This window comes from Babylonia areolata, chromosome 1 (assembly GCF_041734735.1).
Source record: "Babylonia areolata isolate BAREFJ2019XMU chromosome 1, ASM4173473v1, whole genome shotgun sequence".
Lineage (NCBI taxonomy): Eukaryota > Metazoa > Mollusca > Gastropoda > Neogastropoda > Buccinidae > Babylonia > Babylonia areolata.
In genome coordinates, this window is record NC_134876.1 from 81034058 (window position 1) to 81056209 (window position 22152).

Here is a 22152-nt window from a genome sequence, read left to right on the forward strand (position 1 = left end):
CTTAACCATAAGCATGCTTTACTCAATGACACAAAACATGGCCAAGAAATTTGAAGATAAGTTAATCAGAAAAATTCTGGCAGAGGAAATTTTAACAAGCTACACTGTTCCGGGAGGAGGGGGGGGGGGGGGGAGAACACAACATTCTTTTTCCATTCAAATAATTCAACTCATGCTGATTACACAATGCAGGCTTCAATCTTTTATTCCGTACATGTACACATCATTTCCCAGTCACCCACTGCTTTTTCACACTGACTGAAATCGATTCAGTCATTAATACAACTGACCTCTGGTGTATAACACCTTTCACAGTTGTGCTGTTTGATGGTCTCAACAGTTTGTGACTGTGAGAATTACAAACTAAATGTTATCCCTAACAGCATTAACATCAATGACTTTCAGCAATGAAAATGTACACGCTACATGGAGAAAAAAAAGAGAGAGAAATGTAGCTTGTGAGAAAACATACAGAAATTGTGTAACTAGTTTTATCTCATATGGATGATTCTTGGAGCAGAAAGATGAAACATGGGGAAAGGGGAGTTGGGGAGAGGGAGGAAGCTCTTAATTCTAGGTGTGAAACAGATCCTGCAGATGGTTTGTTCAGAACTGTACATGTTCTGTACAGTCCTGCCTCTGCTAATCCACACACATTTTTTTCCCCTTTTATATGAAGTTCATCAACAACAATCCTACCAAAGTATTATTTTGAAGAAACCATAGTTGAAAATTAATCTTCATAATTTCTGGTTCTGACTGGTTGTTTTGGCCTTACTTAATTAAAAGACTCACTGACTTTGAATCCTGGTAATCCATCTATCTGATTGAAGTTCTCTTCTTCATAGTATTAAAAAACACAAAAGAACACACAACCAAACACATGCAGTCAAGCATTATATACAACCTCTGGTGCAATCCTTACGCCAAACTCAGATTTCAGATACCAAGAGGGTAGGCTGATAAGGCAGAGGGGTGGGGGCCGGGGGGTTCTTACAGACAACGTTGTCAATCACTAAGTATTCAATTTCAAGCAACCTCATCTACATATCAGTAATCAGAAGCGGGAGGGACAATCTGACAGAGATATTTAAGCAAATTCAAGTGGTAAATACTGTCAAAAAGACACAACCTGAGAAAGGAAAACACAATTTTCTTTAAAAACCAAAGGCCTCTTCGAATCCAATAATTTAAAAACTTAATTTCAATTTGGCATTCAAGCCTCTCTCCGTACATATCCTATTTCTTCCCTCCACAATTTTCTAAAAGTTCACCAGTGATCATAAACATTTAAATTATCCATTGGAAACTAAAAAAAAATATAGAGTTACTGAACATTCTTTCGACAATGCCCCCAACCGACATATAACCTTTTGGCAAATTCCCATTTAGCCTCATTTGGTTGGAAGTGATCCGAGGAGAGTAAACGGGCACTTCTCACACATGACCTGATGTATTATTCACACATTACTTGATGTATAAGACTTTAAAATCTTTTGTTTTATTTCATCCATTTCAAACATTTAGATATCAATTAAAGCAGTGTTATTCAAAAGCACCTATGGCTGACATAATCTGATTGAGTTAATTATAACTCAATAATCAAGTTATCATGAATGGCATCTGCTCAGATTTGATTTACTGACATTTAAAATTACAAGAACTGCCAACACACAGTACATTATAAACCCTGAAAACTGTCATGATGAATATACAACTGCAAGAATGATTGAAGATATAAATATATTTCTTTCCACAAACAAGAGGGAAGGAAAACATCCCTGAAAACAAACTGTAACAATTTTCTTGTCAGCACCAGCTGGTAAGACTGGCGCCACAGCCTTCTAAAAGGATAAGTCTTCCCTCTCTTTAGTATATCATAAGAATTGGGGAAAAACATTTTCCCAGGTAGTATCAGACTTATGACCAAAAACACTATCCCACGATGAGTCTTGCCTATAATGAAGAAAACTCAACCACAGTTTGTAACACAGTAATTTTGCAGTCTGCAGCCACATCAGTTTGCATGAAAGGAAGAACACCAAAAAGATGCATCGCCATCCAATGTCAGGGGCCGCTCCAGGAAAGGTCCACTATCAATCATCCAAGTCTAACGTCTCTAAATCTTCCTCCACAAGGTCAATGTCATCACCAGCAAACAAATCCTCGTCAATGGGCATGTCGGCAGCTATTTCCCCATTGACGGTAGCAGACACAGCCATTGCAATCGCAGCGTCAGTTTCTATCTGAGCCTGAGTGGCAGGGTCCACGGGAGAGGCAATGGCGGCTGCCTCATCCAGCTTTCCGGCTTCACCTGCCAAAGGAAAACATAATGAACACAAAATGGACAAAGGGTTTGGACTTTCATATTCTGACATGTTTTAAAACAGACGCTTCTCTGTGTTATCTGTGGTGATATCTGCATAAAATATAATGTCACTGAAAGCTCTCTGCTGTAGCCATAAATTCTAGAAGATGTGCGTGCATGCGTGAGTGCGTGCGTGCGTGCGTGTGTGTTGACAGTGTAATTCACATTCTATATTTGTAATTAAAACATCTTTTTTGGGGGGGTGATGATTTTGTCATCTGATACATGTATCTGATCAGATGTGTTAGAATTCAATTGTGTACAATTCGTTTTAATTAACTGACAAAACAGAATCCAATACATCTGACCCTCAAAAAAGCTATGTGTGCTTTATCTTAAATCAGATAAACCCAACAAGAGGCTATAGTATTAAAAAAAAATTAAAAATTTAAAAAACATCAGAGGCTACAGCAAAAAACCACCACCACCACCACAAAATAATGTTTATGATATGCATGCAGGAATATATGACACTTTACAAGAGGCAATGAAGTAAATATAAATGAAGTCAAACCTTATACTAACGCAGTATTTAACTTACGGAAGTGTATGCACAATGCATGTCACCAATGTACATGCACAAAACATCATCCAATAATGACAGCTTGCGATAAGCAAATGCACAGAAAAAGCTTAAGTTTCAATTTCAAGAAGGTATTAAAATGCATGGACAGATCATATACAGAAAAAGCTCTCAGGAAATGAGTAAATAAAAAAAGAATACGCCTAAACCTCATCAATTTGTGTGCACTTTTTAACGACTCTAGAAGCTTGTGCAAACTGCAAGGTAGTGGATCAGCTGTACTTACCGGACTGTTGCCACCTGTCAGCAGTAGCCTGTGTGCCAGTAGTGTCCACTTCAGAGGCTTGTTCTGTGAAGTAATCCAGATTGATCTCCTTCACTGGCCCACTGTCATCCTCCTTGAAGCAGAAACACATTTGTAAAACATTAAGTTTTAATACTATCTAGAGAGGCAAGGCCTTCAAGACTCACTTGTGATATATACTTAATGGAACAAAGGAATTATGAAAAAAAAAAAAAAAAAAAAAAAAAAGAAAAGAAAAGAAGCAGCCTTATCAAATGTCACTAATCTTCAAAGTACACAGTATGACGGTGTTTCTTCCAGGACCTAATTCTAAATCAAATCACATTGTGTACAATCTGCTATTTGTTTTCAAAAAAAATTACAACTTGGGAGAATGTGCACTGTGAAAGGATTTCACACTGAGGGTAAAACATAAAAGCCTTTCTTTATGCTGAGTAATAATTTCAAAATGTAATGTTTTAGATGAGAAAGATCAGTTTAAAAACAAATTAATGTCCATGCTTCAAAACATGATTAATCTCCCCTTCAATTAGCTGCCCCAAAGTGATTTATTCATCAATGTAACTTTCAGAATAAACGAAAGAAAATCCTATTGAAACAAAAATTGATAAAAGTGACTGCTGTTTATCAGTGTTTCAGTATATCAACTCAAAGTGTCAAGTTTTATGAATAGAAATAAAAATCTAACAGTAAATTTATTGTGCAAATAATTCGGCTTCTTTTTTTAAATTTTTTTGTGCCCATCCTAAAGGTGCACTGTCATGAACAGCAGTATGAGTGGAAAGAAGAGAATTTTTCCTATTTTTGTGACAAATGTTATGTTAAATGATAAAGTATTTTCAGAGAAAATGACAATGTTAAAGTTTTACCACAGACACACACAGAAACAACCATAACCATAAACACACTCACTTTGCTTACACAAGTGAGTCAAAAATGACAAAAAGGTTAACTGTTAATGGATACAATAAAAAGGAAAAGGTTATGCATTTAACACATTTTCTCAGCATATTTAAACAAGCTCTGTACAGGCCACAATTTCTCAAAAGACGTATATATATATTATTTTTTTTTTTACTGCACACATTTCTGTATTTGGCAAAAACACTGAAGTTTCGTTGTTTACTTTTTAAGAAAAAAGGAAATTTTCTATCTAAAATTACATTTAAATAACATACTTACCGTGACCCAACTAGTGCAGACTCTGGCAGGGGTCTGACCTTCCTGTCCTGTGCAAACTACAATCCGCCTATGCGGAGAAAACGAAAGCAACTACGGCCGATAACCTCCCGGAAGTAGGTAACCTCCCCTTTGTCCCGCTGGCTAGCGCCCTCTTTTGACGGCAATATGCCATCACCAGCGCAGCGAGCAGGGAGAACAGGAAGCAGGGAGGATGGGAGGGTCTTAAATTTGGGTCACGGTAAGTATGTTATTTAAACGTAATTTTAGATAGAAAATTTCCTTTTAATTACACATACTTAACCGTGACCCAACTACTGAACCAGTGCAGAATAGCGTGACAAGGTGGAGGGCTCGCCTGTTCTATTGTCTGTGTGCTGCCATGGCCTGTTGTGCAACTACCACAGAAGCGATGCCTCTTGAGCCATCATCCCGCAAGCTTGCGACGTCTCTCAGGTAGAAGTCGATGAAGGTAGCAGGGTTTTTACAGTATGCAGCATCCATAATGTCTTGCAGCCGTGTTGAGTGCGCTAAGGCAAGAGAAGAGGACCATGCTCTGACTTTATGTGCTCTGGCTGAGGAGGCATCAAGTCTCAATCCTTCTGTTCTATCGCCAGTGCACTGCGATGGCCTGTTGTGTGACCACTGCAGAGGCAACGCCTCTTGAGCCATCATCCCTAAAGTGATAGATGTCCCTCAAATAGAATTCGATGAAGGTAGAGTGTACTGTGTCACCTAAGGATATTGGTGTGGGCAAAGAAGACTGAGGTCCGCAGCTGTAATGTGGGAGAGGTCTGTGGACCACAGCTGAGCTGATAAATGTAGCGCAAAGAAAATCGGGTCAGTGTGTTGAATCCGCACTTTACTGAGAGCCCTTCGAATCAAAGGAAGGGAAGGAAACACATACCCTATAGGGTTGTCTCACTTGAGCGCAGTTGAGCGTCAATGCAAGGAGGTGCACATGTAGTTTGATCTGATGATTCCACATCGGTTGTGGGCTGATAGTGGAAGTGGTACATGTGTTTAGAGGAAACTGTGGCACGAGACAGAGGTAGGCCACCATGTTGGGCTTGCCTTAGGCATGACAGCCAGATCTGTAGAGCTCCTACATGAGAGCTGACAGGGGATAGGCGCTCCCCCCCTCCCTTTCTGTCATTGCCAAAAAAGACAGCACTGGCATGTTGCCTATGCACAGAAGAGCAGACATTTGGCAACAAGAGACTTGAGGTCCCTGGTGTCTCTGGGACAGGGCTGTGTAATTGCCCAGGTAGGTACCATCATGAAGGGGCATACAGAAGGCTTGGTGGCTTCTCTAACTGAGTGTGGCATGTTGGAGCAACCTGCAGAAAGTTGTCGGCAGTCAATGGCTGGGATGGATCAGGCTGTGGGAGTGCACTTCATATGCCCGCAGGTCACTGAGTCTCATTCTGTGTTGGAATTCCTAATGGAAGAGGGTTTCCATGGGGAAAATTTTTGCTGAAGGTTCTTTAGTGAGAAAGGGGACCGGATCCATGACAGGCCTCTGGCTGTGTGTGTTGCGCACTAAGTCTGGGATGGAGCAGGGCAGGGGCAGGGAGGAAAGTGGCTGTAGATGTGTTGTACTGGCCATTTACATCAAATCACTGATCTGACATGCGTTTTCAGTATGGCCAACAGTAAAGTGAGAGCTGTATTATCAGCGGTTTCTGAATTGCAAAGTGAAATCATTAGCAGCTTAGTCTTTCATGAAGGACTATGTCTCTCAGACTAGAAGTCAAATTGCACTGGGACTTAGTGCTGTAGCTTGAGGGCTAACTAGCCTTTGGGATCCGTCCCAATGGCGAGTCCAAAGGCCCTCTTGATCGAGGGACTGGGGATGCAACTTGGGCAAAACACTCTCTACTATAAATTGTATAATCAGATTCCAGCCCGAATAGCCAGGACAGCAGTTGCCTGCTCTGCTGATCTGATGGTCATTGTCGTACACGACTGATTATCATATACTGGTCCTAGGAGGACACCAGTCAGCATGGGTAAATCAGGAAACAGCTGCTGTGTGCTTGAGGGATGAAGGTGTCCACCATGCAGGTTATGTTGAAATGTAAGGAAGCCGGAAGGAGTTGACGGGGTCTTGTGGTGCAACCATGTGTCTGAAAGACATGGTGCTTGCTTCCGAAGTGACAACAAAGTCATCCTCTGACAGGCCCTTGACTGAAGGCTGGGGCTCCATGATGGGATAGCCTGCCTAGGCTAGAAACCCCTGGAAGTGTCTCATTGGAAAGACGGTGCTTGAGAAGGAATGCCCATCTGTAACCACAACAGTGGTTTTGTGTTGAGGCTGAAAGGATCAGGCAGGGAAGACCAAGTGCAGAAAGTGCTTTCGAACACCAATTGTTTGAGACATCGATGCTGGATCTCTGTTCAAGCAAGGTGATGGGGTGAACTAATGTGCTTGAATGCAGCATCTGCCGTGTCGGTATGAGTGGGCAGAAAGGTACGCCCCTGTGGGTAATGAACAGTTCGTTGTGCTTTGTGAGACGCATCCGTCCTCGTCAATATGCCATTCTCCCGAGTATAGAGGAAAACAATTATTACCCAGGCCTTCTGCTACTAGTGAGGAGTGGAAGAGATGGACTTAGGCTGATTGTCTCCCGCCCAGTGGGCAGTTTTTGGACCCGCTAAAACTTGGAAAGAATGAAGGGCATGTGTGCCCGGAGTGGCACCTCTAAGTTGGACTGCCTCATCCCTCCTTGTACCAGGTTAGGGCATCTTTAGCCCTGTGGGTGATTGTTGTAGGCAAATGAGTTGGGTTGCCTTGTCCCTCCATGCACCAAGAGAGGGCATCCTTAGCCCTGTGGGTGGGAAGGGAGTGTGTGTGGGTCCCTAAGGACCAGCCACTACTGATATGTGAAGGAGCATACATTCAGGTGTGAATGAGGCAGTTTTGTCTGTGAGCGCAGTCGTCCTCCAAAAGAAAGGTAGGGATGAATTTATGAAAATGAATACATATATGTGCAATAGGATTATAAACTTCCATCAACTCAAGTGATGGTGTCAGGAATATGCCAATGACATGACAAGAGATCAAGTCACGAGAAATAAGCGGCTGTATAAGCAAACGTGTAGCGTGCACAGATATACCCAAGTAAATGGGTAAATGTGCTTAATCCGTAATGGGAAGGAATCTGTGTATGCACCTATATATAAGAGATGTACATACGCATATGAATAAAGTGCCAGTATGTAGACACTGAGAGATTTGGGCATGTGAACAGAATGATGCAATTGCAAGTGTGTCTATATTGCTATGTAGGGAATCTCAATGAATTGAAGTCAATGAATAGAGATAGAAATAAAATTGTACATGTTAATATGTAAGTCGTATGAACCTATCCCGTAAGCGCACACACATGTGCATACCGAGGGATAAGTATACATGTATAAGTGTAAATAGAAATGTGTATAAATGTAGCAAGATATGGTATATATATATATATATATATATATATATCTATACATATATATATATATATACACACAATATTTTTTATTTTATTGGGTTTTTTTGTTTTTTGTTTTGTTTTTTTCTAAAGTAAAATATGGGTTCCAAGACAAGTTGGTAAACTGAAACTGGACCAACCAGAAACTTTCTTGCTTTGTACACCACTCATAATTTTGAATGAAGGAACTAAAAGTATTAGTCACTTACATCCTCTTCTTTCACGTAGACACCAGCTTCTGCTCCTTCATCATCATCATCATCATCGCCTGTTATCAGCTCTGGGTTGAACTCAAACATCTGACGACCGCTAATCTGTATCAAGTAAAGAAAAACGAGAAAGAAAATGTGAATAGAATCTGCATATGCACATGAATGTTTTCCAAGTCACAGTACTAACCAAGTCCTAAAATAAAGCACATTACTTTAACTTCACCTCTGTTTAACTTGTTAAGTGTTTTCCCAGTACAAACAATGATAAGACTTTAAGAACTGATAAGTTAAGATGGTGAATTGCACGTTGGTTCAAAACACAAGGATGGCTTTACAGGAAGAAAAAACCGTCATCAAGAGTTGGTAATAGGGCCTGCCCACTCCTGTCCAGTCTACTGTAGTGTGTCCCCCTATATATTCACTCCTCTTCTTCCCTCCAACCCACCCCACCCCACACCCCTCCATTTTCTTCATCTTCCCAGATAAAAGTGGCCTAGGTAAAGAACACTTAAACACTACAAGTACCCATTTTTTCTTTCCTTCTGCCCCCAACACAGCCCCCTTCTTCAACTCTAAAAAAAAAAAACCAAAAAAAAACCAACCACCTTCAGTAGACAAAATATAAGTTATGTAAAGGTACAGTAACTTTACCTGAGTGTGTCTTTCATAAAAAAAAAAGATAAAATAAATAAAATAATATATATGTACATATATATATATATATATATATAGTTCCAGATTTCTATATCCATTTATTAGATAGGTGTTTGCCATTTGCTTAAATATAGAGACAAGAAGACGCAGACTCCAAAATGTTATTAGCTGGCATAGGGTGCTCACTGAAAAAAGATCCACTCTTTTAATTTAGTACTGTCCCTGAACGTTTACCTACTAAAAAACAAGAGAAGGAAAGGATTTTTTTAAAGCAGTCATGATACAATCAAAGATGTAAAAATGTACAAACATACATAATCATTCATATGCAAATTCTGACAAACAGCAAGAAAGATTTCTGATTTTATCAAATGTTTTACGTACCACAAAAATGTATCGCCTGTGTCTAATCACTGCCACCCTTTCATTCTTCACAAACCCACCCTTCTGCTTATTCACAGAAAGCCTTTTTCTATCTATATCTCTATCATTCATCCTTTTCACCTTTCCCCTCAATACCTCTTGAATACTCCCCTTAATTGAAACACATGCTGCCATGCAGACACTTACCCCCAGCATTTTGCCAGCCTTAAAATCAGCTTTTTTCTTGTCTTGTTCAGCTTTCATGGCGTCCACCTTTTCTTTCCTCTGTACACAAAACAGAAATTGATTTTTAGCACTCATTATTCTCTTGACATGAAAACATTTCCTATCAGGAATGCATAAATTGCCTTTTTGTTTTTTAACTGCAACTGTCCCAAGAATCAAACTAACTTAACAAACTATTGTGGTCTTTTGCACTCATAACTGACACACACATATTTGAGCTTTAGGTGGTGATTCCTTGAACAGATTTTTTTTTCTTTTATTTCTTCTTTCTTTAAAACATGTTCAACAACACCCTTAAAATGGCATGCTGGATATCTCCATGCTTCCATTATAAACATCTTATCCACAGCCTCTATACATATGAAGGAATTAAAGAACTTGCTGATCATGTTATGATTGTATGCTGATTTCAAAACTGTATACACATCTTCACTTTCACTCCCCAGACCCTGCCAGGATTCAAACCCTGGCACCCCAATACGAAAGTACAAAACACTAACCATTCAGCAAATACTGCCATCCTACAATTTAAAGCTACTATTTTTTTTAAAGTTGAATTTCAAACAAATGTAGTCCTGTGTCCTGTTAGAAGACATGACATATACAAAACGAGAGCCCTGATATGGCTTTAGTGATCTGCTGGGCTATAAACAACATGATCTGATTTGATTGTCAAAAAACAACAGACAGTTGAAATGCAAAAAAAAAAGACAGCCACTTGGATGCACAGGTCAGGGATCTGCCAGATGAAGAAGGTGCTTGACAGGCATGCACAGGGGAGGCAATATACTAGGGCGGAGATAACTAGCCACATATCCTTTCATCAATTTTTTTTCTCCCCTTCAGCAAGGTAGTAGATTGCACAGGGCAGGAAATAAGACCCCTACCCGCAGTATATACCAATGAGTCAGGAACTAGCCACATATCCTTTCATCAATTTTTTTTTCTCCCCTTCAGCCAGGTAGTAGATTGCACAAGGCAGGAAATAAGACCCCTACCCGCAGTATACACCAATGAGTCAGGATACAGTAAAAACAATTACAGCTACTTTTTCAAAATTTGATTTCAAACAAACAGAAACAAACCAAAATCCAGAACATATCACAAGCACTTTTGACTTCATCCCTTCTGAAAAAACTTCAGCAAAATTTCAAATAAAGACACAAATGACTGGACACTTTATGCACTATGCTTCATATATAAACTAGTGATGATTTACCTTGCGTTGTTTCCAGGCCAAGAAGGTTTCCAAAGTAATCCTGGTGACATTGTGACCTAAGGCAGCTCGCTGTCAAAACAAATCACTATCCAATTCAACATCCCATTTAAAACATTTATTTCGTTGATAGTATCTGTGCCTGAGTGTTACAATATTCACCATCCAATTCAACATACCATTTAAAATATTTATTTCGCTGGAAGTATCTCTGCCTGAGCATTACAATGTTTATCTTGATTCACACTAACCACACTAAAGTAAGACAGCTTTGTGTTATTTCATTCAAGATCAAATTGCACACAGCAGTGTGTGTGTGTGCATGAGTGCAACATATAAACGTCTGTTCATACTGTTTCAATCATCATCTTTTTGCATTTTCCTGTCAGTCACCTATGTCTGTATCATATTCTTACTTGTTTAGAACTGAATATATTTGTTTATCAATACTGCTAAGTTTGTATTTTTCTTTTAAATGAAAGAAAATAATAATGAAAACTTGTTAAGAACTGAGCATATCTGTAACTATCAATACTGCTGGGGTTGTAATAAAACAAAACAAAACAAAACTTTTAATGCTACACACATAAACATTGTGAATTTATACATTTATGACTAATTCAGGAAATATGGTGATAACAATATAAACAGCTAAAAAATCATTGTGGAAGATCCATTCCGTATTTCATCTTACTTATCTTATAAACACACACACGCACACACACATGAATACTTGCCTCTCGTTCGATCAAGTCTTCTAAAGATATCTCCTCCGCCTTCTCCTCTTTCTTCTGGTCTTTTTTCAGCACAAAGCCAGGGGGAAGTGCATGTCTATAGAAACACTTATCCCCATTGGGACAAGTCCAGAACCAACCATACTTGGAGTTCTCCACAGCTTCAAGAAAGTGTTTGCAGATCTGGAACAAAATATATTTTGGTTTCAGAAATCTTCATTAAAGCAAGTCAGATGAAAGCACATGCCAAACTTGCAACAGTCTGGGTATTCTCTAAACAACTGTTTTACGATTTCAATCTGCCTTTGAACTTGATAAAATGATCACCTTTCAAAAGTCATTAGAATAAATCTTTGAAGTTTTGTTTTGTTAAAAAGTAGATTTCAGCTATGCTACGCTTTTCTAGTTTTACGACAGAAGATGTTATGGCTAAACTTGTTCATTAAAAACAAAGAGATAAATATTCTGAAAGACCCAATGAAAAGAAAAGGAAGACTACTGTGTCACTGACCAGTATGCTGTCTGCATGCTGCCATCACAGGCAAGCCAGGAGAAGCCTGTCTACCATTAATCAGCATGCATTCAGCTGTTTATTCTCCACTGTCCATGAACAATGCCATTGTGACCACAAGTGTTCCACATAAAAAAACAACACAAAAAAACAACAAAAACAACTGAGATATACAGACTCCTTCTATAAATATAAGTATGCACCTATATAAGTGTATGGAAGTTATGAACCCAACAACTACATGGGTCAAGCTGTTAGAAACGAGGCCTCCAAACTTGCTGTCTGCATGCTGCTATAATGTACAAGCAATGTCACGCTTGTCCATCATCAAGCAATATGCATAAATATCTGTACTATTTCTATAAATATATCAGTAAAACATAATAAAATCTTTCAATGGTTTGAAATAATTTCAAACAAATCAAAATACAGCCAGAGAAGGAAAAGGGATTCAAGCATATCAAATGTTCTTTATTATGCTTTGATTTCTTCCTTTCTTTCTTTGTGTGTGTGTGTGTGTGTGTGTTACATTTGTGAACCTGAAAATAAGTAGACTGCAGATTAAACAAACACACACAAGAGAAAAGACCTCCACACTGCTGTCCAGGCTATAAGCAGAACCACACACTTAGCTGACTGCGAGATCCCCCTAAGGCCTGATAGTGCCAGACACTGCACTGATAAGTACCAGCTGCTGTGCCTGCTAACCCGTCACTGACCCTTCTTTGTCTTCTATTAAAGCGTGGCAATTTGCGCGCCTCTTTTGAGCGGGCTGGTGAGCATACTCGTATTTCTGCGGCATTAATGTTTTGCACCATTGGAAAGAGCGGACACTTATCTTTTTGATGGTGGTAGTACTTTCCTTGGCTGGTAAATATTTTTTAAGATAGCAGCATTTACTTGAGAGAACTGTGGTGACAATTGTGACTGGCGGTGGTGTGGTTTTTTTCATAGCAGAAGTACCGTGAGTTTGGTTTTCCTTCACATTCTGTTCTCTCACATTTCTTTCTTCCATTCCTTTCTTTCATTCTGTTTTCTTCCCTGTCTTTCTTTCGTGCTGTTTCTTTCCCTCTCTTTCTCTCCTTCATCCCTTCCTTTCTTTCGCGCTGTTTCCTTCCCTCTCTTTCTCTCCTTCTCCTTCATCCCTTCCTTTCTTTCGTTCTGTTTCCTTCTCTCTCTTTCTTTCGTCAGTGCTGCTTTCTCCCCTCTCTTTCTTTCTGTTTTCTTCCCTCTCTTTCTTTCATGCTGTTTCCTTCCTTCTCTTTCTCTCCTTCATCCCTTTCTTTCTTTCTTTCATCCTGTTTTCTTCCATCTCATTCTCTCATTCTTTCTTATTTTTTTTATTTTATTTTATTTCACTGTTTCTTTTTCACCTCCCATCTCCTGTTGTTCTTTGTTTCTGTTTATTCTCTCTCTCTCTCTCTCTATATATATATATATATATTTCTCTCTCTGCTTTTTTTGTTTGTTTCAACCTCATTCATCTCTCTCTCTCTTTACGTCACCACCCCTGCCCCCTCTCTCACATCTGGAACCCCCATCCCTCTCCCCTCCCCTCTCACCACCCCAGTTCTGTATCCCTTTCCCAACTCACTATTTTTTTTTTCGTGCATGTGTGGCCAGGCTCTGCCTTACGTAGAGTCAGGGCAAGCTAGCCCTTCCAGCTTGCTGGGGGTGAAGAGTGAAAAGTAGTAACCTGCTTGCAGCTCCACACTTGACCACGTGATAGGCAATTTATGGCAAGTACTTTTTAATGCTGTGTCAGTCCTTACTTCTGGCAGAATAACAAAGTGGTTACTGCCAATGACTGTGTGATGAAGACTACCATTTTAACAGTTCTAGATTTAACACACACACACACACACACACACACACACACACAAACCAGCAGGAATTTTTCTTACAAACCGCCAGAACAAACTGCCATCCACACCCCATACACGTGGCTGTGGTTTTCTTCAATGTGCGTGAATGACTGAATCAGTGTGCCTGTGGAGTACTTGTACAAGCTGCAAAACAGTTGTGATCTTTAACACGCCACAGCTTCCTTCAGAATTTCCAGCCATCAACACAGGTTAGTGAGAGGCATGCTGATGTGTAATGCTGTGCATGGAATGTATTGTCTGTGTTGAGCGAAATATGTGAGATTAGATTCAGTGTGTTAAAAATGTGTCAAAATGCATGTTACCAAACTGGTGGTAAGCATACCTGCTTTTTTCAAACAGTTATCCTAAGAAAAATAATCGGATGTTCACATTTGAGTTTCCTATCGTTTTAAAGCTAAGACTGTGCTCTTTCAAACCATACTATTTATTAAGCGATTGCGTTGACAAGCAGTGTGTTATCAAAAGTTAACGAAGAGGTGTTGTTTTCTCCCTGTGGCCGCTGCCATCGCGCGGAACAGCACACTGGTCTTTCTCCCTCCCAACAGCTGATAACGGCTGGAGGCGCAACGTGAAAGAGAAGTCGTAGCGTTTTGTGCTCTCAGTTCTTCCAAGTTAAAGCTCCAACCCTTCCGGCGGTAGCGTGTTATTTTTAGGCGGCGCTTTTCCCTCCTGAGTTGAATGCAGGGTCAAGTTCGCTCCTCAGATGAACTAAACGTCAAGCGCTGAACAGCTGTGTCCACCACAAGAGTTTCACACACACACACACGAAAAAAGGCCGCCACCACAAGAGTTTCATTTGTAATCAATGTTAATCACTATGAAAATCCTGTCTGTTTATTTGTGTAAAGGTTGAAGATATCACTTCACTTCCACTTTTCCAACTTTTAACAATAACAACACTAAAAACACAGTACACCACAGGGGAAGAAAACTATAGTGTGTGCAGATTATGAACCCAACAACCACAAGACTGACAACAGACGGAGAAAAGTACAGTGTATGGAGGTTATGAACCCAACAACTACATGGATCAAGCTGTTAGAAACGAGACCCCCAGCCTTGTACAAGCCATGTCACACTTGTCCACCTTCAAACAATATGCACCAAGATGTTGAATTGATCTCCCCTTATCCCTGTTCACATCTTTTGATTCAGGTACTACTGCACTGTGCAGGATCATGGAGAACTCACTGGAGCTGCCTGATCACAAACCCCAAGAACAAAAGGCTTGTGACTGCTCACTTAACAACATTCACAATCTGTTACGCTCTCCATTTCTCTACTACATTCTTGGATATTTTCCTATGTTCAAATGCCAGGTCAACTGCTAGTCAAACACTGCATTTCATGAGTTACTATGAATTTTACTGTTCCAAACAAATCCTTATTTAAAGCTTTGTTGAAATCACACATTGCCATGCTTTAACAACAGAAATACCAAATGAAACAGAGAGTATGAACATATCAAACACTTCACAGAAACTTCTCCAATACACAGTTCAATAAATATGATTTTATAGATTCCAAGTCACAGCATTTGAAAGTTATCACTCCTCCTGTCTCTCCATTCTCTGAGCAGAATTCCCCTTTTCAGGTGTCCCACAGTTCTGTCAGTGACAGTGCAGCTGACAACAGATGGAGAAAAGTACAGTGTATGGAGGTTATGAACCCAACAACTACATGGATCAAGCTGTTAGAAACGAGACCCCCAGCCTTGCTGTCTGCATACTGCTCTCATGTACAAGTCATGTCACACTTGTCCACCTTCAAACAATATGCACCAAGATATTGATCTCCCCTTATCCTTGTTCACATATTGGACTACAGCACTGTGCAGGATCATGGAGAACTCACACAGTTCTGTCACTGACAGTGCAGATGACAAAAGACGGAGAAAAGTACAGTGTATGGAGGTTATGAACCCAACAACTACATGGATCAAGCTGTTAGAAACGAGACCCCCAGCCTTGCTGTCTGCATACTGCTCTCATGTACAAGTCATGTCACACTTGTCCACCTTCAAACAATATGCACCAAGATATTGGTCTCCCCTTATCCATGTTCACACATTTTGATTCAGGTACTAATACATTGTGAAGAATCATGGAGAACTCACTGGAGCCATTGGATCACAACTTCAAGAGCAAGAAGCTTGTGAATGATCATTTCAGAAAAATTCACAGCCATCTGATCACAACCTCAAGAGCAAGAAACTTGTGAATGATCACTTCACAAAGTTCACAATCTATTACACTTTCTCTACAGCATTCTTAGATATTTTCTGATGGGCGCAATAACCAACTGGTCAAAGCATTGGATTTCAAACTGAGAGTCCTGAGTTCGAATCTCAGTAATAGCGCCTGGCGGGTAAAGGGTGGAGATTTTTCCGATCTCCCAGGTCAATATATGCGTAAACCTGCTTGTGCCTGAACCCCCTTCATGTCTATACGCAAGCAGATGATCAAATACACACTTTAAAGATCATGTAATTCACATCAGCGTTCGGTGGCTTATGGAAACAAGAACATACCCAGCATGCACACCCCCAAAAACGGAGTACGGCTACCTACACGGCAGGTGAAAATGGTCATACATGTAAAAGCCCACTTGTGTACATACAAGTGAGCATGGGAGTTGCAGCCCACAAACGAAAAAAAGCAGCAGAAATTTCCTAATTTTAAAAAACCATGTCAATTCCTAGTGATACAATGCATTTCTTGAGTTACTATGAATTTTATTGTTCCAAACAATTCCCTAATGCTTTGTTAAAATCACATATCATCATGTTTTACTAGGTCAACAGAAATACCAAATGAAACACAAAAAGTATGAACATGTCGAACACTTCACAGAAACTTCTCCCATAAACAGTTCAATAAATAAAATTCTGGAGATTTCAAGTCAGAGAATTTGAAAGTTATCACTCCTCCTGTCTCTCCATTCTCTGAGCAGAATTCCCCTTTACAGGTGTCCCACAGTTCTGTCACTGACAGTACAGATGACAACAGACGGAGAAAAGTACAGTGTACGGAGGTTATGAACCCAACAACTACATGGATCAAGCTGTTAGAAACGAGACCCCCAGCCTTGCTGTCTGCATACTGCTCTCATGTACAAGTCATGTCACACTTGTCCACCTTCAAACAATATGCACCAAGATATCGGTCTACCCTTATCCTTGTTCACACATTTTGATTCAGGTACTAATACATTGCGCAGAATCATAGAGAACTCACTGGAGCCATATAACAACCTCAAGAACAAGAATTGTGAATGATCATTTCACTACATTCACAACCTGTTACACTTTCTCACAACATTCTTTGATATTTTCCAATGGGCGCAACAACTAATTGGTTAAAGCATTGGATTTCAAACTGAGAGTCCCGGGTTCCAATCTCGGTAACGACGCCTGGTGGGTAAAGGGTGGAGATTTTTCCAATCTCCCAGGTCAATATATGCACAGACCTGCTTGTGCCTGAACCTCCTTCATGTGTATATATACACAAGCAGAGGATCAAATACGCACTTTAAAGATCCTGTAATCCACGTCAGCGTTCAGTGGCTTATGGAAACAAGAACATAACCAACATGCACACCCCTGAAAACAGAGTATGGCTACCTACATGATGGGATAAAAACGGTCATACACATAAAAGCCCACTAGTGTACTTACTAGTGAACATGGGAGTTGCAGCCCACAAACGATGAAGAAGAAATGTTCCTAATTTTCAAAACCTAGGTCAATTACTAGCAAAATACTGCATTTCTGGAGTTACTATGAATTTCACTGTTCCAAACAATTCCTTATGTTCTGTTGAAAGGAAATCTTCTATCTAAAATTACGTCAACAGAAATACAAAATGAAACAGAGTATGAACATATCAAACACTTCACTTAAACTTCTCCCATAAACAGTTCAATAAATAAGATTCTGGAGATTTCAAGTCAGAGAATTTGAAAGTTATCCCTCCTCCTGTCTCTCCATTCTCTGAGCAGAATTCCCCTTTACAAGTGTCCCACAGTTCTGTCAGTAACAGTGCAGATGACAACAGATGGAGAAAAGTACAGTGTATGGAGGTTATGAACCCAACAACTACATGGATCAAGCTGTTAGAAACGAGACCCCCAGCCTTGCTGTCTGCATGCTGTTCTCATGTACAAGTCATGTCACACTTGTCCATTTTCAACCAATATGCATTCTCTCTCTCCCCTCATTCCACTTAGCAGTTGTGGTAATACACAATGATATCTTAAACTTTTTTTTTTTTTTTTTTTACCTTTTCTCTGCTTCAGGAATCTATTTTCAATTGCATATTTTTGTCCAAGTTTAGATGGCTAAGCACATGCACAGTGTTTGAATCCTTGTACAATACTGCAAATGTTTTCAAATGAGCTTCCAGTTTGAATGACAGAAACCTTATTACATAACCTTATTCAAAATGTAGTCTTACTACAACTGTACACTTCATTAGAAATACAAATTAGCTACTAACTCTCCGTAAGCTATGTAAAATGATTAAAAACTAACCTATAACTGTTCCAAATCTGAATGAAATAACAAAAAAATTCTTACCTGAGAAAGATTAGACAACTATAAACAAACAGGGAACATTATCTGCTAACTAAAAATTATATCATTTCAAAGGTTATTTTACATAGGTCTACTCTTTGCAGTTTAAGTGTTCTGAACAAGAGACTGAATGCAGCTGAATAGTAATAACAAGCGCTACTGCCTAAAACCCAAACAAACAAAATCTTACAATGGCAGTTTTGGGTTTGCTCTTTTCCGTTTCTCCGTGCTTCTTGTTGATAACTTCATTCAGCTTTTCCTCATCCCAATTGTCCATGCTGTCTTCTGTTTTGTGACAAACAAGAAACAGCAAAATTCAGCGCTAACTGAAAACAAAATTTGAAAAACTTATGATTATCTGTGAATTTTTAAAAACGTATGATGTATCTGATTCTGTTGATCCTGACAGATAAGTATCTTGTGAAACCTTGTCAAAACATGTTCCTTTAAACATATGTGTGTGTGTGTGTGTGTGTACAGTGTGCAATGTGCATGTATGAGATCTTGTGTGCATGCATGTATGCAACAACAAGAGTGTAAACATACATGGATGTTTTCATTCACTGATTATCACATGCACTTTATACATTTGGGTGAAAGTTTAAGTGTGACCAATCAATATAACTGTTTAGTACTTACCATTACGGACGTCTTCATATACGCTTCTCTTCTCAGACTTTCTCTCGATAGTCAGATCATGGGAGAATTTACATTTGTCTCCCTTGCTGCACTGGCCTTGTTTGAAGAATGCACACAGGACCGACTTGGGATCAGTACCTGCAAAGAAAAAAACAAGACAGGCTTGTGTTGTTTTTCTCCAGGAAGCAGCAGGTCTTGATCAAAGTCTGAGCAAGGGATGGCAGTACAACCTATCCTTATGAAATTTGCATCAGGATTTCTACATTCCTTTGGATCATGACTGGGAAACATATGCACACAATACTTACACACACACACACACAAACACACAGACTGAAAGCTAAAACTGGAGTAAAAAATGAGATATTCTGTATTTATAATTTCCTGAATCCTAAAGCAAGCCACAAACATCTCATCAAAGACAAAAACTTTAGCAGACAGATGAATACAAAAAAAAAAATGACATGCTATACTTTCCTTTATATACATAGGGAAAAAATGTATGGATCTTTTTCTCTTGTTTTCTCCCCAAAACAGAAAAATACTGAATAATGTTGTTTATTTAAAAAATATTTTATACTCAAAATAAGCATTAAAAAAAGAAGGAAAAAAAGCCTTAAAACACAGGTTGGCAGCAAAGCTGGTTCCGTGCCTTTTCTGTATATTATTTTGTTACATTTCCATTTCAGGCAAGACCTGAAATGAAATCAGCTGGCTCGCTGAAGACCAAAATGACTGGAGCAGATTTGCTGGTATAATATGCTCCAGCCAGGGAGAAAAACATTAACATCAGTTCTACATACATATTCCACAAATATATAAAATATAATGGTGCCAATAGCCGGCCATTGCAGGGGTAAAATCACAACACTGACCTTTGCCCACTGTCTGCACCGGCTTGAAGAGGGTGTTAAGTTCATCCTGCAGCTTCTTCTTCTCATCCTTCTTCTTTTCTCTTTCTTCACGCTGCTGCTGCTCAAGCTGAACCACAAACAAAAAAAAAAAAAAAAAAAAAAAAAAAGGGCTTTGCAAAATGAGTTTCAGCATTTCACAGCCCTTCCAGGTCTTCATACAAAATAGAATAAAAAAAACAAAGTACTTACTAACTCCACTTTGCCCTTCAATGAGTTGTTGAAGTATATACAGGCATCTTAACTTTTACTATTTAAGAAACTAACTAAGCAACACAGCTGAAATTTTCAAAAAGCAATGTGAGTACCTCATCAACTAAATGATTCTTATTACTTCATGCTTATCAAAAACTGGACATTAATACAAAGATTTTTCAAGATCCTATGTCCTGAAACTAAAACTGCACCAACTGAGTTAGCTAAAACTGTTAAAATGTTCTGAGATAAACTTGATAGGTTGTGGTAATTAGAACTACAGCAGCAGACAATGCAAGATCAAATACACAAGTTATAATTTCATGTATAAACAAGTACTTTCTTTTATATTTGTCAGTCACAAAGCATATTCTGCTGAATATACATACATCTGAACTACTTTTGTTCTAAAGCAAATGAAAATGATGTTAGTATATTATTACTTTACAACATTAAATAGATTAGTTAAATATCTTGAGCTATTTTCATTACCAACATTGTTATCAATAAATCCAAAAACATTTTCTTTAAACAAAAGAACCTTTGCAAGAGAAAAAAAAGATCAGAAGAGATAAATAAAGTAATCCTGTCAATTCAAGTACTTCCACTGTTTCAGCAGATGTTCTCAAAAGTAAAATAAACAGCTATCTAGCAATGCCTCTGACAGGACTGAAATATCCTTTGAAACCACTTACCTTTGATGCTTTCTGATTCCCCTGTTTGACTTGCTGCGTCACTGTTTTGATAAACTTCTGTTGCTTTGTGCCTTTCTTGTTCTTTAATCCAAATGTCTTGTCCTGAATCATATCAATTACACTAATACTGTATTCATGAACAGAACCACACACAAAATTAACTATACAGTGAATAAATGAGAAAGTGAATAAATGAGAAAGTGAAATAGCGTATCTGCACAAAGAAGAAACAGATATTGAACGGGACATAAATAAGGCTGTGAGACCTCAGCAAACAACCTGCCAGTCATTACACTACTAAGTTATTGAAAATATAAAGTCAGAAGGAGAAAGAGAGATCTGTGCGATTCAAGAGAAAACAGACAGACATTACAATGAAATTGTATCAGACAGCTGAAGATTTTTTAAACTTACATAAAAGTTTTAAACTCAAGAAGAGCTGACATTGTTAGAGGAAATTACTTCTCAAACTGGTAAGTTTCCCTCTGGAAGAGCTTGCCTTCCAGCATAGCAACTGCACCCTCTATTAATCCCTTCAAGAACTGGCTAAAACTGTCAGTGGAAAAATCTACCCACCCTGTACTTACCAACATGTCATGATTAGTAGCTTACACCACTATCTTGTTTTTACTATGTTGCATAGTTCTTAAACTGCAGAACGACGAACAGGCCCATTGGAAGGGAGCTTTACACGTCGTACAAATCAAGTGAGAATTACGTGTCAGAAATTATATCATAATACATGAAATTTTCATGTGATAGTAATACTAATATCAAAATGTAAAGTAAACGTGCGCACGTTTTTATCCATTCATATGTTTTTTTAACTGAAATCTAATATTAGAATTTCAGAGAAGCTGTATCCCTTCTATAAATTACAACCTGTGCTGCATTCCTTAGTAATTACAGCCCGGGAAAGCTTCCCTCGCTTTACATTGTATCAAATCTAAGCGATTAAATCGGACGTGTTTGAGTTCGAGATTTTTTATTCATTTCTATCGCTGCAAAGTTTCTAGTGTCAGTCTGCTGGCCAGGTTGATCAAGCCTGGTCTGTTACCGAAACAGATGAATCAATGACGATCTGTGAGTCTAAACCATACTTTACCTCAATAACCTTCTCTTTGGCTTTATCCTGCGTTTTCTTGCTTGGTTCATTTTTCTTTCCTTTCGGAGGCATCGCAAAATTTAAAGAAAAGTTGTCAGCAAGCTGACCGTAACGTGTTGCGCCACCGATCGCACCAAAAAAGACCGGAAGTTTGACAAAGTAGAGCTGCTACTTTCGTTTCATTTAGTTTCGTATCTAAATACACACAACTTAATAAAAAAAAATAATAATAATAACACGCTAGTTTTCTGTCCTTTTTCATGCCCTGTTTTCATTTCAATGATTTTTTTTTCTTATAGACTTGAGTCCAAGTTTCTTTTATATTAATGAATGAATAGAATAGCATATAGTACAAGGAC

General features: G+C 38.9%; 1 protein-coding gene across 1 annotated transcript; it reads right to left on the reverse strand.

The window, feature by feature from the left end:
- Positions 1–187: 187 nt before the first annotated feature.
- On the reverse strand, positions 188–21932 carry LOC143288084 (zinc finger CCCH domain-containing protein 15-like). The gene is made up of 11 exons (XM_076596365.1): positions 21794–21932; positions 20689–20790; positions 19763–19868; positions 18888–19025; positions 18439–18533; positions 11282–11461; positions 10548–10616; positions 9290–9367; positions 8063–8167; positions 3178–3289; positions 188–2314 (listed from the first exon to the last, which is right to left on the reverse strand). The coding sequence occupies exons 1-11, from the start codon at positions 21863–21865 to the stop codon at positions 2097–2099; spliced, it is 1275 nt and encodes a 424-aa protein (XP_076452480.1). The 5' UTR covers positions 21866–21932; the 3' UTR covers positions 188–2096.
- Positions 21933–22152: the final 220 nt, after the last annotated feature.